A 14,563-nucleotide genomic window follows, 5' to 3' on the forward strand; every position below is an offset into this window, starting at 1 on the left:
CGCTCCCCGAGAAGCCGCGGCCTGCGCGGGGCCACGGGCAGCGGGCCGCGAGGGGTTTGGGGGCGGGCGCTCCCCTCCCTTCCCTCCTATCCCCTCTATCACCTCCCTCTTTTTCTCCCCCCGGCTCAGCCCTGGGGGCTGCTCGGGCCGGTGGGAGCCCCGTCCGGTCCGTGAGGCTGTCACGGTGCTCGCAGGTCCCGAGCAACGCTGCTTCAGTGGGTCTGAGATGGTGAGGTGCGTTAAGTAACCCCATAAGCCACAGATGCCCTGCAGCCTCTCTGGGCAGCCATCTGCCACGTTGTATCGACCTGGCAATACTTGCTTGAAGTATTGTTATTTCTTCAGAAGTTACTGCTTTTAAGGGTTTTGTTCATAAGTCAGTGAATGGCTGCAGCAGCCCTGCAGTGAGGATGTGCTCTGACAGCTGGGCTTTGTGAGCCAGGGCTGGCTAAACCTCTGCATCAGGTGCCCTTAGGAACTCGTGTGTTGTGGTGCTGTCTTCACCGGTAAACTCTGCTGTCTCGAAGATGAGTTGCTGTCAAAAATATTTTAAAATACTAAAGAAAGTCTATGCCATTACCTCATTTTTGAATTCTGTGCCTTTCCTTAGCTTTTAAAATACAACTCTAAGTGCAGTTTCAAATCGAAGAATAAACTGTGTTGTAGAATCTTAGTTTGTCCACTGAGTTTCCTAGGGATTTTGACTTTTGTTGCCTGCAGTAATAGTTTATAATGTTGTGGTGATCATGTTTATATTCTAAGTGAAAAACTAAAAATACACCCTTAGCAGTGGGCTTTAAGCTGTTGCTGACAGGTTGTGGTTGCAGACTGAACTGTGGCTGAGGTGCAGGTTTGGTGCAGTCAGGCTGGACTGAGATTTCTTCCCTGGCTCTTACTGACAGTCCCCACACAGGTGTAGCACAGTGTGTTCCCAGTTCATGCAAGAGCTGTTCAGCTTGGGTGTCACTGGTTGCTATTTCCTAATTGTTCTGTAAAGGCATTTAAAACTCTCTTTAAAAGCCTGATATTGTCTCCTACCTGAACTTTGTGAAGCTTTGGAAGTGAGTGCTGTCCTAAGGTTTGGAAGTGAAATGATGAATTTTTAGCTAGAAAAAAGCAAGTGGAGTGTAGGAGGAAAAAATTTCCTAGTTTTCAGAAGATAAAAGACATGTGAGTGAGTTTGCTTGCTAGTCCATGCTGTCAGCAGCTTTCCTTTAAGGAGGCTGGCTCGGTGTTACCAGAGCCACTGTGCAGGAATTCCCCACAGTCTCCAGGAAGTGAACCCATGTCCTTTGTCTATGGAGTGGTGGACCTGGCTCCACGGGAGTTACTGGGTGATGCTTTTCTGATGAAATAACATTGACCAGGGTTGATGGGGACATTCTTCAGTGGTAGACATGTGTCACTGAAGTGATACTAGAAAGTTAACTTCAGTAACTTTGTAGTGGAGACGCAGTGAGTTGGCGATGTCTGTAAAAGTAGTTGGTATCAAAGGACTGTCTTGGTCCAGCACAATTTTTCATTCAAAGCTTTCGTCTGCTTCTAGTGGATTATTTTCAAATCAACCCTTGAAATAACATTAAAATAGTATCTTCATCGTGGCTTGTGAACAGTGATTGCTGAGTCTTCATTGTTCTGCTTTTATAGTGCTTTTAACATGAGCCTGAGCGTTTGAGTCCGTGTATATTCAACAGCCTTAGCTCTTCCCTAAATTTGCTCTCAGCATAACAACTCTGGAAACCAGAGCAGAACCATTCTGACTTTGTAATGCTTTGAATTGACACAGCTCTGAATTATGTAGTTACTTTTCCTGTGTGATAAGGGTAGATGTAATATCTCTGTTCAAATATTACCTGTGTGCCTTTACAATTAGCTGTCCATTTTTTTCCCATTTTGGATGTGTTTTCTTTTAACTGCTGCCAGCTGATATGAAGGTTATTCTGGGAGGATTTGGATAGCTCTGTTTCCAACACCACTTTTCTTATGGTGATGGAAATTGAAGCAGTATTAATGCCACTTCAGCTATGTTTGTAGAGTAATCCTGTTCTCAAGTTAATCATTTGATTCTCACCCCTTGAAGTTTTTTCTGTGATGCATGAAGATTGTTTTGGTTGATGTTTTTTGTAAATCTAAGTGTAATAGATGGAACAGGTTAATACAGCTGAACACTGAAGTTATTCTCACCTCAGTAATCTGAGCACTTCTCTTACATCATGCTGTTTGCCCTGATTTGCAGGTTATTTGAGTCGATCATTTTCCTAAGCCCCACAGAGGCTTTTCTCGATTGGTATTTTGCTCAAGCAATAAATAAATCTGCTGACGTGTGTGTTCTGCCATGTTTGCTTATTCTTGACCTTTGCTTTTTAGCCGTGCAAAGGACAGTTTCAGTCATGACATTGTGTAACTGGGTGTTTATGCATTGACAAGCATATTTGATTTGTATTCTTAAAATTTGTGCCTGTTGCAGCTGCTGTGTTGTTCAGAGTAATGTAGATGTGGTTAAAGGTTTCAGGGTTAGTTGTGGCGAAACCAAGACACCTGGTGCTTCGTCATCTGAACAGATTTTGTTCCAGTACAAGCAAATGTCATTTAAATATTCGCTCCTCCTCTTTCCACGTTACGTCTGTATGATGTACCTGTTGTTGCATAGCAAAGAAACTCTTTGTCATGAGTGCAGTTGCTATGACAGATGCCTGGATTTTAGGCTGGTTCAGACCTGTGTTTTGACTCCTGTGTGCTGTGCTCCAGGCTCAGAGCTGCCCTGAAGTGCTCTTGTGATGCCCCAAGGCAGCCCTGCAGCTTCTAAACAAATGTGGTGAGAACCTGTAGCAGTGTGGATGCCTCTGCCAGCTGTGCTTAGCAGTGCAGTCCAGTTTTTCCAGGGCAGTCAGACTCCAGTGTCTGCAGAGGTTATGCATTCCAGTAGGAATTAGCTGGCTAAAGGCTTCTAAGGATGTTGCCCTTTAGTCTTTCAAGAGAACTGAAATACTCACAGTTCACTATGTCAAACTGGAGCTTTCATTGTGATTTAGAGCACAAGTTTGATGAGGAGCAGCTGAGGGAGCTGGGGAGGCTCAGCCTTGACAAAGGAGGCTCATGGGGAAACCTCATCCCTCTCTACAGCTCCCTCACAGGTTGTAGCCAGGTCGGGGTTGGTGTTTTCTCTCAGGTGACAAGACAAGAGGAAACAGCTTCAAGTTGTGGCAGGGAAGATTCAGATTAGCTATTAGGAAAAATTTCTTCACTGAAAGGGTGGCCAAGCCCTGGCACAGGCTGCCCAGGGCGGTGATGGAATCACCATCCCTGGAAGCGCTCAAAAGTCCTGTGGTTGTGGCCCTTGGGGACTTGGTTTAAGTGTTGAACTTGGTGGTGCTGGGCTAACAGTTGGACTCAATGATCTTAAAGGTCTTTTTTAACCTCAATGATTCTATGACTATCCTCACTTTAGATAATGAGGAAATTAAGATGAAAGCTAGGAAATTAATTGCTCATGGCTACACAATGAGCCTAGTACTGGCTCTCAGCTCAGCCTGCTGTTCTTGAATCTAAGCTGAAGGAACTCAGTGGGAAATATGGGGGTCTGGTGGGTTTTTTTTAAACAAAAATTTTGCATTTAAGGTTTGAATTGTGGCAGCCTGTGCAGGACAATACAGGAGGTCCCTGTCTTTGAAGGGTAATTCCAGTGCTTTGTGCTAGGTAGTTGTTTTCCATAACAAGCCAAACAGACAGGTTCTGTGTGGACAACAGGGATTTATTTGGTATCAAACTTCTGTAGATTCAACTCTGCAAAACTTTTTCACCTCTTACTGCCTCTGCTTTGAACCCCAGCAGCTCCCAGGGGTGGCTGGAACACTGACTCTGCACTGATATCCCTCTAGTGCCCTCTTTGAAGTGCCACTTTTTCCCAGTTGAAAAGTGAAGATCCTGTTTAAAATCTTCAGTGGATCATCACACACTTTCAACAAATTGTACTTTGAATAAAATTATTTTTATTTCTTGCAAAGACTTCAGTCCATGTAGTGTTTTCCCAAGGGAGGGGAAAATCTTTGCTGTTGTCACTTAATTGGTCTATGATACAGTTTACTGAAACTAAATTGGTTTTTTATTTTTAACCCAGGATTTTGAATTACTTTTGTTACCTATAAATACTTTACAATGCTTAATGTACTGTTCTGACAGAACTTAAATGCATTATGTTTTCTCTTTATTTCAGACTATAAGATTCAGATATGTTCCTATTTGATTGGATTTACAGTGGTTTCAGTAGCGTATTGCAGTTTTTAGGTAAGTCGTTATTGTTTGAGGCTTTTCCTTTCTGCTATTCTTGTGTAAAATATCTGTTCATCTCTCTTATCTTCAAATAAGGCTGCTGGGTAAATAATAATATTTGGTTTGGTGTATATTCAGTTACATTCAAACAAAAGTTTCACTTCCACTCCATCTCACATTAATCCTTAACTTCTTGAAAAAAAATTACATTTTCTTTCATGATCATAATTGGTTGGACTTTACTAATCATACTGCATTTAAGCTGGTGCCATTCAATTGGCTTTTATGGATCTTCTCCTGATTTTTCTCTGCTGTAAAGAACTGAACTCAGTTATTTTAATTCAGTTCTTTTGCACATGAGGATATAATTTCAGAATCCAAATAGGAGGGGCTGTCTACAAAAAATTAGTGCCAGATATTGAAGCCCTTTCTCGTGTTCAGCAGTGCATTGTTCTGTGACTTTCTGTTCTGTGACTTTCTGTTCTGTGACTTTCTGTTCTGTGTCACAGAAATTAGTGTGAAACTTCACTGGCGTCTGCTCAAGAGCCTCAGAAAGTTATTCCCCGGACAAAAAAGTCTGCAATCCATATCAGTTCAAGGTGAAAAAAAACCCACAACCAGGAGGAAAATTAATGTTAGGATACTAAAAAAAGGATCAGAATTTGCAGATCACATAGGTAAAAAGCACAATTTTCAAGTTCAAAGGATTTTATTGAAGTGGTCAAAAAGCATTTGAGGCTAAGAAGTCATAGCAAGCTGTGCCACCTACCTTTAATCAGTTGGAAGTTTAAAGTTTTGCACTGAATGTCAGACCCTTGGCCTGCTATCAAAATGTTAGCCAGTGAAATTTTAACTAAATTGACTAATCTTTCTTATCTCCTCTTCCTTAGCTGCACAGTGATTACTGCACACTGGCCTGCTCTTCCATTTCTGTGCAAGCAAAGGCTAATTCTGCTGAAAGACAGAGGAGCTTGAAGTAGCTCCCTTTTATGTCCCTCTTTTTCTAAGAGAAGCACTTTTTCTTTGCATTCTCAGTTATACTTACAGTTGAAGAAGGCAGATCATAGCATTTGGGAGGCGCCCCACAGTTCCCTGTGCTGTCCTGTCAATAGGCTGATGGGTTCACTTTAGGACGAGCATCTTTGCACAAGTATACTTTTGGAATGCACAAAAACATTTTTTAATTTATATGTATATATAAAATCTCTGGTCTTGGTGTAGTGTAGCCAATAGCTGAAGTACGGCTGCTTGTTAGTCTTGTGTTTCTCTGAAAGACAGTTGGGAATTTGAAATGTTTTGGAGAAGCCAGCAACATCTGTCTGGGAAGCAAAGACTTCTGGATGTGCAGGCTGAGAGTGGCAAAAATGTTATTGTTTTCCTATAGGTTAGTAGAGTTTTGTTTAACTCATAAGGTGAATGTGAACTGGAGTTACTCCTGTGATGTAAGTTACTATAGGAAAATGTTTGTCCACTTCTTCTTTCTCTGTAAACATTAACACTTTCTCCTCCACTCTGTAGTTTAATAGTTAATATATATATATGGGCATGTGGGAAGGTGAGTTTGGGAAGTAAGAGTTGTTGTATTTGAAAGAACTGTGAAGACACTCTACAGGACCTGGAGTAATAAAGATCATTAATGAAACAAGATGAGGAATAGGAGAGAATATTCATTCCTGCAAGTTACAAAACATGTCCAGCTGGAATGTGATCCCTTAGATTGGCTTAAAGGCGGAGGGAGAGGTGAGCAAACAGCAGCGGTGTAAAGGTCTGCTGGGCAGAGGTACTTCTGGCCCTGGAATGCTGTGGCATCAGCGGGGCTGGCTGAACATCCCAACACACATGAGGATAGCACATTAGAGAAGATAGGTTTTTTCAGTACAGAACAGGATTGATTTCTTGTTTTTAAATTTAATTTATCTTAATCTTTTACTTTGAATATCAAGGAGTTTGAAGCAATGAAAACTAATTCTGGCAGAGGATACAGTGTTGACAAGTTGTAAGAGAATTGCCCTTTGATAATCTCCAACTTAAGAAAATACGGTGTTTGTGTTTTAAACCTCTTTCCTCTCCTTCACAGCAACTGTTGCATTTCTGGGGTTACAAGTGGAGGGGGAGAAGAAGGGCAGAAGGTATTTTTATAAAGATGACAATCAAGGAAAATAAAATTTCTTATTCCTGTTAGGAGAGCATTGTCGCATGGGAACCAGTGTGTCAGAAGTGCCCTGACAATGCCATTCAGGATGTAGCCAACAGTTTTCCTGGGGATATGGGTGAAAGTTACTTTTTGTCCAGATGATATATTAACCAATATTAAAGAATTCATACACAAATTATTATTATTGATGTTGAATCCAATTTCTCCATATTATTCTGATTGAGGTCTGAATTTTCTTTTTGCCTCAGACAAGTGTTTTGCTGTAATTGGAGGTAGCTGAACAGAGTTCAGGTTCGGGATGGTCCATGGTCCAGAGCCTCCTGTTAGTGCTGGGTCCGCACCCACCTCTCCACCACCTGTGAGCAGAACTGTCCTTTTGCTGGGGCAGAGTAAACTACACTGGTAGCGTTTAGTCCTGTTCTGCCATACTTTTTCTAAGATAATCCAAACGCATTTCCATGATTGACACATTCACACCAGCTGTGTGCCTCTGCTGCTCCTGCCAAGCATGCTGTAAGCTGCATGTTACCTGGTGCAGCAGGCTTGTGGTAAGTGGGAATGTAGTTTGTACAAGTAGGAGGACATTGATAAAGGGCACTGATAAAGGTGTGGTGGAGTTTGCCTGGTCTGTATTTTGTACCGTGACTGTAACACTTTGTTCTGGGGAGCAAAATCATCTCTAGTACTCCTGCTGGTTGAACTGATTATTCACTAGGTCCTTCTTTGTTTTAGGACTGTACAAGAAATCAGGCAAACTAGTGTTTCTTGGACTGGACAATGCTGGAAAAACTACACTACTGCACATGCTCAAAGATGACAGACTGGGACAACACGTCCCCACGTTACACCCCAGTAAGTTAATAGTGCTGTTCCTTAGCTAGAAAGCATTTGAAGGATTGCAAGAAAAGCAGGATCTGATTATACATCATAAGACCACCAATCTAACTGGGGAGAAACAAAGGGATTTTTGGGATTGCAATCCATGGACAGTTCAAGTAATCTTAAAAAAAATGTGTGTAGGATAGTTCAATGTGTTATATTTAAAATTAAGAGGTGAATAACAAGCAGAACAATGAAGCGGAGAGTTTATACTATAGAAGCTGTGAGAAATAGAGGCTTGCAATTTTTGGGAACAGCTTCTCTGTATAATTGGAAAATTAATGTTTGTCTCAGAGGTTGCTGTGCAATTGTTATCCTGGTAACCTTGCAGGACAAAAAGTTCAACACAGGTTGAAAATGTGGATTGGGGAAGTCCAGTAAGGAGGTGAGAAATTGGGAAAGGATGTGAAGAGGAGAAACCTTGAACAGCATTGAAAACAAAATGCCAAATGCAAATCTTTTTGGCAAACCAGATGCCAGAGCCAACTGTTGTTTTTGTAATATGTAGGGATAAATAATGTAGGAATACTCTGCTGTATTGTAGATATTTCACACATGCTTTAATGGCTAATAACATTTTGGTGATACGTGAATGTGCCATTGTTTCTGAGAGAATGTATTACTCTTATTTTCTTCTTGAATAACAAAATACTGTAAAGAACCAAAAGAAAGTAAAATCTATGTGCTAGAAGGCCAGACTTTTCCAAAGCACTGCGTAATCTTCACCTGGAACATAATTCTGTGTATTTCCAGCTTCAGAAGAGCTGACAATTGCTGGGATGACTTTCACTACCTTCGACCTGGGTGGACATGCTCAAGGTAAGAGTGTGTGTTGACTCACTTAAGCTCACTGAACTGGGCTGGAGTTTGTGTCCAATCAGAAATACGGCCCTGCTGCAGAGAGTGACTTCCCACACTCTTCTGTGGCAGCATAAAAGACATTGGCTGTTCTTTTGCCCGTCTCCACCATTTATCACAAATCCCAAATATGATTTGGCAAGAGCTGCAGTAGAGCAGAAACTTTTGACTAATAATATGAAGAGGAGTTCTGTATTTTGAATTCCTTGTATTTACCTTTAAGCTTTGTGCTTCAAACTTACCTTTGTTGACATAATTCTTGGGGAAACAAAAACCATTTCCATACATCAGCATTCATGTAGGATAGAACAGTGATAACATTAGAGAGAATGATGATTTTGGTCTGTTATTTCAAGCTTTGTAAAACATGACATTGCATCCCAAAGACTGGCAACGTAGGCTAAGAATGAAAATCAAATTAACAAACCCACCCACACCTGTTGCTTCTTAGTTACCAGTGTGCATTGCTCTGTATTTGGGCATCATTTCCTTTTATTTTTAATTCTTATTTTCCCTGTAGCTCGCAGAGTGTGGAAAAACTACCTGCCTGCAATTAATGGCGTTGTGTTCTTGGTGGACTGTGCAGATCATGAAAGATTGCTTGAATCAAAAGAAGAACTTGATGTAAGTTTAAATAAGCTTTTGAAAGTTTGAACTTCTAAGAACTAAGCTCAAATACCCAACAGACCTCTGCTGTCACCTGCAAATGAGTGTAGTGATTTGACCTTCTGTATTCTAAATTAATCAGTCCTCCTTTCTCCATTCTTTTGCAGTCACTAATGACAGATGAAACTATTGCTAATGTGCCTATCCTAATTCTTGGGAACAAGATTGACAGACCTGAAGCCATCAGTGAAGAGAGGTTACGAGAGACGTTTGGTCTATATGGCCAGACAACGGGAAAGGTATTGCTCCTTTCCTTCTTCTTTTTCTTTTTTTTTCTGGTGGGTTTTTTCTTTGGTGAGGTTTTTTGCTTAGGGAGTTTGGTTGCCTTATTTGTGTGTTGACTCTGGTTTGCTCCAGCTATAAAAAATAAATGTTTTTCTAATTTATAAAGTACTTAGTATATAGTAACAGTATATAGAATGAATCCTGGGGTCTCTTTTTGTGTGTTAGATGTATCCCTACTACAACTTCTTACATCATATTTAATGCCACATTTTTTCAGAGAAAATGTATTTCTATCTAGAATAATTTTTAGTGCTTCAACATTCTTATGCACTATTTTTAAACAGTTTTCAGAGGCGATAGTTACAGAGTGAATTATAAGAGAAAACTGAATAGAGTATTTCAGTAAGTGACTTTTCTCATTTCAAGTACAAGCTTTAATAATTTTCCACTTAACATATCTAAAGCTTAAGATAGATTTACACCATTGTAGAAGTCTAAGTTTGTAGGTTGTGAGAAAGAAAAAGCTCCTACTGGCATCAGTAGCAACAAGGCAGAATTTTAGTACGGATCTTTGTGATACTTCAACTCTTCTTAAAGTAGAGTTAATACAGTGCTCTTCTTGTGAGCATCAGAAGGAGGGTGCTCCGATGTCCTTGGCCCTTGGAAAGACACCTCCCTGCAGCTGACAGAGTTGTTCCACTGTGGCTTCCATCCCAGCTCCCATTAGCTGACCAGCTCTGCTGAGGGCACCTGCCTTGCAATTCTTCTTTGCTTATTCACTCTTAGGTGCCTTCTTTAAAGTTCAGTGTCAGTCAAAGTTTAGGTCAGGCAGGAACAAATCTTTAGTTCCTTGTTTGATGCATTTTACCCTCTTGTTTTCTGGTTTTTATACCGCATGTATTTGATGAAGTATGAACACCACTGTGAATCTCCGTTTGAACAGCAGCTTTATTGCACTGTGCTGATCTTGGCAAGCAAGCACCTTGCGCTCTTGCTTCGGTCAGTCCTAAAATTTGTAGCAAATGCTTTTTTTATCTGGTTGGAAAACTGTTGCAAACAGAGCAGGGAACTGTGACTGAACACCAAATATAAGCTCTGAAATTCTCTTTGCATGTTTGCTGTTCCATTCTGGTTTCACATACTTCCCCCTCTCCAGTGTGGATGCATGTGAAAACGCACATAGTGTATTTCTTGTATACAAGTTACTGAGATTAAGGTCACATGTTCTGGTCTCTCTGTGGAGGTGTCAGGCCCAGAGAAGCTGGGGATGCCCCATTCCTGGAAGTGTTTGCTTGGAGCAACCTGGTCTAGTGGAAGATGTCCCTGCCCATGGCAGGGGTTTGGAATGAGATTAGCTTTAAGGTCCCTTCCAGCCCAAACCATTCTGTGATTTTAGATTAATTTATTTTCTAAAATTACAATATCAAACACAAGTTAAATAAGGGCATTCCATATACGCAGATGTCCATATAGAATAGATGTTGTTTATAAGGGAACTGTAAGGGAATGTTTGTGTCTCTCTGCAGGGCAGCACACCACTGAAGGACCTGAATGCCAGGCCCCTGGAGGTGTTCATGTGCAGTGTGCTAAAGAGACAAGGCTACGGGGAGGGGTTCCGCTGGATGGCCCAGTACATCAACTGATCCCTGCCAAAATCACGGCACATCCTGGCCCAGGTCTCAATGTTGTCTGCTCCTTATTTGATCTCTCAGTGTATGTAACTTGAATTCATTTGACTGTTCAATTTTAAAAATACACATTTTTAGCTAATTATATCATTGATGCTAAATTGTAAGTGTGAGGATTGCAAAATTATTTCAAGCAAGTTTGTAAGTTTAAATACCACAACCTGTGAGCTTTCTAATCCCATGCAACATCCTTTTGCAGCTTTTAATTTAATGAGTCTCCAGCACCATTTTTGGTCAGAGCAACTTTCCAGTACAGTATGTTTGAATGCACTTTTTAACAGCTGAAAACGATGAACATGTGAAAAATATTTAATGCTTATGTTAAATTTTTTATGTACTTTTTTGAAACTGGTTTTATAACTTTAGAGTATATAACCATCTTTCAAGGAATAATAAATAATTAGCTGATGGATAATTGCATGATGCCTTACAGTTTTCAATAATACACTTTCTTATGCAACGTCATGCAATAAATTTAAATCCAGTTTTTGGCAACTTTAATGGGAAATGGTTCGTTTTAATGTGTCTTAACTAGTGAGGCTGATCTGAATATGTGGGATATTTTCCTGAAACACAAGCAGGCCACAAAGTAGTTTCATTGTAGGTTAGAGTAAGGTGGGTTTTTTCAGACTACTAAATTGTATTTATTTTAGGATTTTGCATAGTAAAGGAAAAATCTAATGTGATCCCCTTGTAGTTACCACAAATACAAATAGTGTAAATTAGCTGTGCCAAAGTAAATCTTGAGCTAATGACAAAAGTGGTCTTAATCTACTGGTCTCTTGAATTAAACCCCTGATGTGACACAAGAAGTACAGTTTCTTTCTGAAGAAATTAAGAATACCGCTTCATTAAACATCCTGTTTCCAATTTCTTTAGTTTTTGGGTCTGCCAGAAGACGTGCCACTGAAATTTCCAGGAAGAAAATGGGTTGCCATTGCTGCTTTTGAAAATTTACCAGCTCGCACCCTTTGGCCAGTTTTATTTTTGGTATTTTGAGCTGGGACAAGATGGATTCTTTTATGTGGTTTTGCCTTGAAACCTGGCTAGTGTGGCAGCTGCTGGCTGCCCAGGGGACTTATTTCTGGGGTAAAATTCGGTCCCTCTTTCCAGTTTCTGACTGCTTTTCCCTGCTTTTGAGTGTTAGTTCCCCAAGGAGAAAGCAGATAATCTTTGAAGAAAGATTTTTTTTGTTTTGGTTTGTTTTTTTAGTTTTTTTTTTAGTTTCTTTTTCCCCAGCAGATTTTATTGATGCTGGCTGGGAGCTGTGGTTGGTGTTTCCATGTGCTGGGCATGTTTTACTCCTAATTTTCCAAATGAAGGTGGGGTTTCAGCTTTGGAGTCACCATTTCACTATGATGGGTTTGAGTTTCACTGTGTAGTTTGTTTTCTCCTTGTACAACTACAAACTGCAGCAAGTTGTACTGAATCCCTTCTACATCTTCTCCAAAATACTTTAGGCCTTATGTTTCCAATATCCATGGCAGCAAATGGATTTCTGACTGGTTTGATTTCACAAATAACTTTCTCTTGACCTCTGGGGTTGATTTAAAGGCTGTAGGCACAAAGCAAATAAATGAGACCTATTCCTTGCCTGAACCTGAACTGGTATGATTGAATATTGATGATCGGTTCCCCACAGTCCTAGATTGTGCATCTGAATAATTCAGAACCTAATATAAATTGTAAATGAAGTTTATTACTGTAGAATCACATGCAAAACATTAAGCCCAGTTCGTGTGTGGTGAAGTTCAGTATGATGGTATTGGATGGCTTTTCTGCATTTAAACTCGTGCTCAGCTGTAGAGTGGTGTCTCTGCTGCATAAATCCAAACTGGAGGCAAGAAGTGGCCTCTCACCAGCGTGTGGACAGTGTGTATCTTTACTACCTACAGCCATTATGTAGGGGATATGCCTCTTGTTTTTTTCCTCTAGCTTTTCCTGATGATGTTTATAATGCAGAGAACCACGGCTAAATCACTAGATGGTGTAAATATTAAAAGTACTACTTGCAGAGTCACATTGTGGTGTTGATGTGAGAGATTTGGCACTGTATTGCCTGTGCTTATGGAAATGAAGCTGGAGGTGGAGATGTTCTGCTGCACTTCCACAGGCTGAGCCATTGCATGGGCATGGAGGGGTCCTCTTCACCTGCTCTTCCAACCAACCGTGAACAACAGCAGTAAAGAAGGGGGTAATCCTATTAAAAATTAAAAAGGAAGGGAGGTGATGGTGCTTAAAAGTGTGTGTTAAGAATAATTCTCAGTGTTATGGAACCACTCCTGATTTCCTGGTTCCTGCTGTGGGATGGTGGCTGCAATGTGATTGTAATAAGGGCATGAAGAAACCTGGACCTTGTGTTATCCACCTGGGTATGTTGGAATAGCTGATCAGTGCTCAGTGAAATACAAGAATAATCTTGCTCTGTTTCATTTCATTCAGCAGAGGAAGGACCTTTCTTCTGTAGTTTACATTCTGTTGTGCACGAGTGTGAATGAGTGTTGTGTGTCTTTGTGTGAAGACTTCATTAATAGACAAATATACTGACGAGGATTTTCCTCGTGGTTCTCATCCCCACCCCCTCCATGCCTCCCTGGCCATTTATTTCTATTTTATTCCTATGACTATGTCCAGTCTTGCTTTTAAAAAAGCAGTGTTCACATTTGGGTCTGACTTACATGAATTTTTTTTTTTTTGCACTCTTGACTATGCAGATTTCAATTGAACATCACTTTAAAGAATGTGAAAAAGAAAACTCATTAATAAAGATGTTGTTTATGAATTGTGTCATTTTGCTTTTACATTGCAACAGTTCCTTAAGAGAAATGAATGCAGATTTCTAAGATCCTAATAACTGCTACTGACAGTGGCCTGCATTTCACGGCAGTGACCCCAGTTGCTAGCATCTCTGGGTTGAATAAGATTTATTTTGCTTGGATGTAATTAAAATTGGGGTCTAGTATGTATTGTATAACTGAGAGGTGATTGCTGTATTTCAGTCTTGGTTTAATAAATTTTTCAGCAACAATTACTAGCATTGGAGATGGGAAAGCTCTCCAAGCTTTCTCATTTATGCTCTTGCCAGATCAGGATTATTTCTGTGTTCAGGTCCTGTCTATGATGTGCCAAAGGTGACCTGTGGCATTCACTGGAGTACCCGCATGCATGGAAGCTTTATTGTGTTTTGATAATTGAATTTGAGCATCAAATAGACTATTTGGCATTCACTTATTTATAATAATGTCAGTTCAGAAAAGTGATGGAGGTGGTCTCCAATCCCAGTGAATTCACAGGTCTGCTGGAGGTCAAATTGTTCTTCTCTTTGTCCTGTCAAAGTATTTGGTTTTTACCAACCAAAGTCCAGTGTTTCTGTTGACTACAACATGCTCACATTTAGGTCACACAATTGTTAGTTGTGGACTGAGGAGTTACATTTAAGCCTCATCCACTGGAGTCAGTGGGGACGTGTAACTTCCTTGCACTTGAACAAACCACTCTTTGCACTGGTGTTTCTGTTCTGAAATGTGAGTGCTCTAAATGTTTGAAAGCGTAATTTATATAATAAACTGCAGAAGAAAAGCTAAAGATGAAAGTGTTTGACATGTTGTAAATGTGTTTGTTATTATGTTGTCCCATCCCATGTTGGAAATACAAGTATTGGGAATAGAAATTAAAATTTTGCTTGAAAATTGAAGAAAAGAAGTTTTAAACAGGTAGTTCTTGTCAAATTATCAAAATCAGGAAAAATGTGTGCTCAGTACATGGTCTATGAGTGAATTTGGGTTTTTTCAGATGGGTAAAGTTAGTAATAATTCTGTCTCAT

The 14,563-nt window shown here is 40.2% G+C and overlaps 1 protein-coding gene across 2 annotated transcripts in view; it reads left to right on the forward strand.

The window, feature by feature from the left end:
- Window positions 1-14,325, forward strand: part of SAR1B (secretion associated Ras related GTPase 1B) — a 28,432-nt gene extending 14,107 nt beyond the window's left edge. Inside the window, exons 1-7 of one of the 2 annotated variants that reach the window (XM_008632651.2) lie at window positions 212-234; window positions 4,214-4,284; window positions 7,157-7,276; window positions 8,057-8,122; window positions 8,682-8,785; window positions 8,935-9,066; window positions 10,579-14,325. In XM_008632651.2, the coding sequence (XP_008630873.1) occupies window positions 4,230-4,284; window positions 7,157-7,276; window positions 8,057-8,122; window positions 8,682-8,785; window positions 8,935-9,066; window positions 10,579-10,695 (594 nt within the window). In that variant the 5' untranslated portion in view covers window positions 212-234; window positions 4,214-4,229 and the 3' untranslated portion in view covers window positions 10,696-14,325. Of the gene's footprint in view, window positions 1-211; window positions 235-4,212; window positions 4,285-7,156; window positions 7,277-8,056; window positions 8,123-8,681; window positions 8,786-8,934; window positions 9,067-10,578 lie in introns of those variants that run through there. The other variant, XM_017732976.1, reaches the window with a different exon arrangement.
- The last annotated feature ends 238 nt before the right edge of the window (window positions 14,326-14,563 follow it).

Source organism: Corvus brachyrhynchos, unplaced genomic scaffold (assembly GCF_000691975.1).
Source record: "Corvus brachyrhynchos isolate BGI_N302 unplaced genomic scaffold, ASM69197v1 scaffold54, whole genome shotgun sequence".
Classification (NCBI taxonomy): Eukaryota; Metazoa; Chordata; class Aves; order Passeriformes; family Corvidae; genus Corvus; species Corvus brachyrhynchos.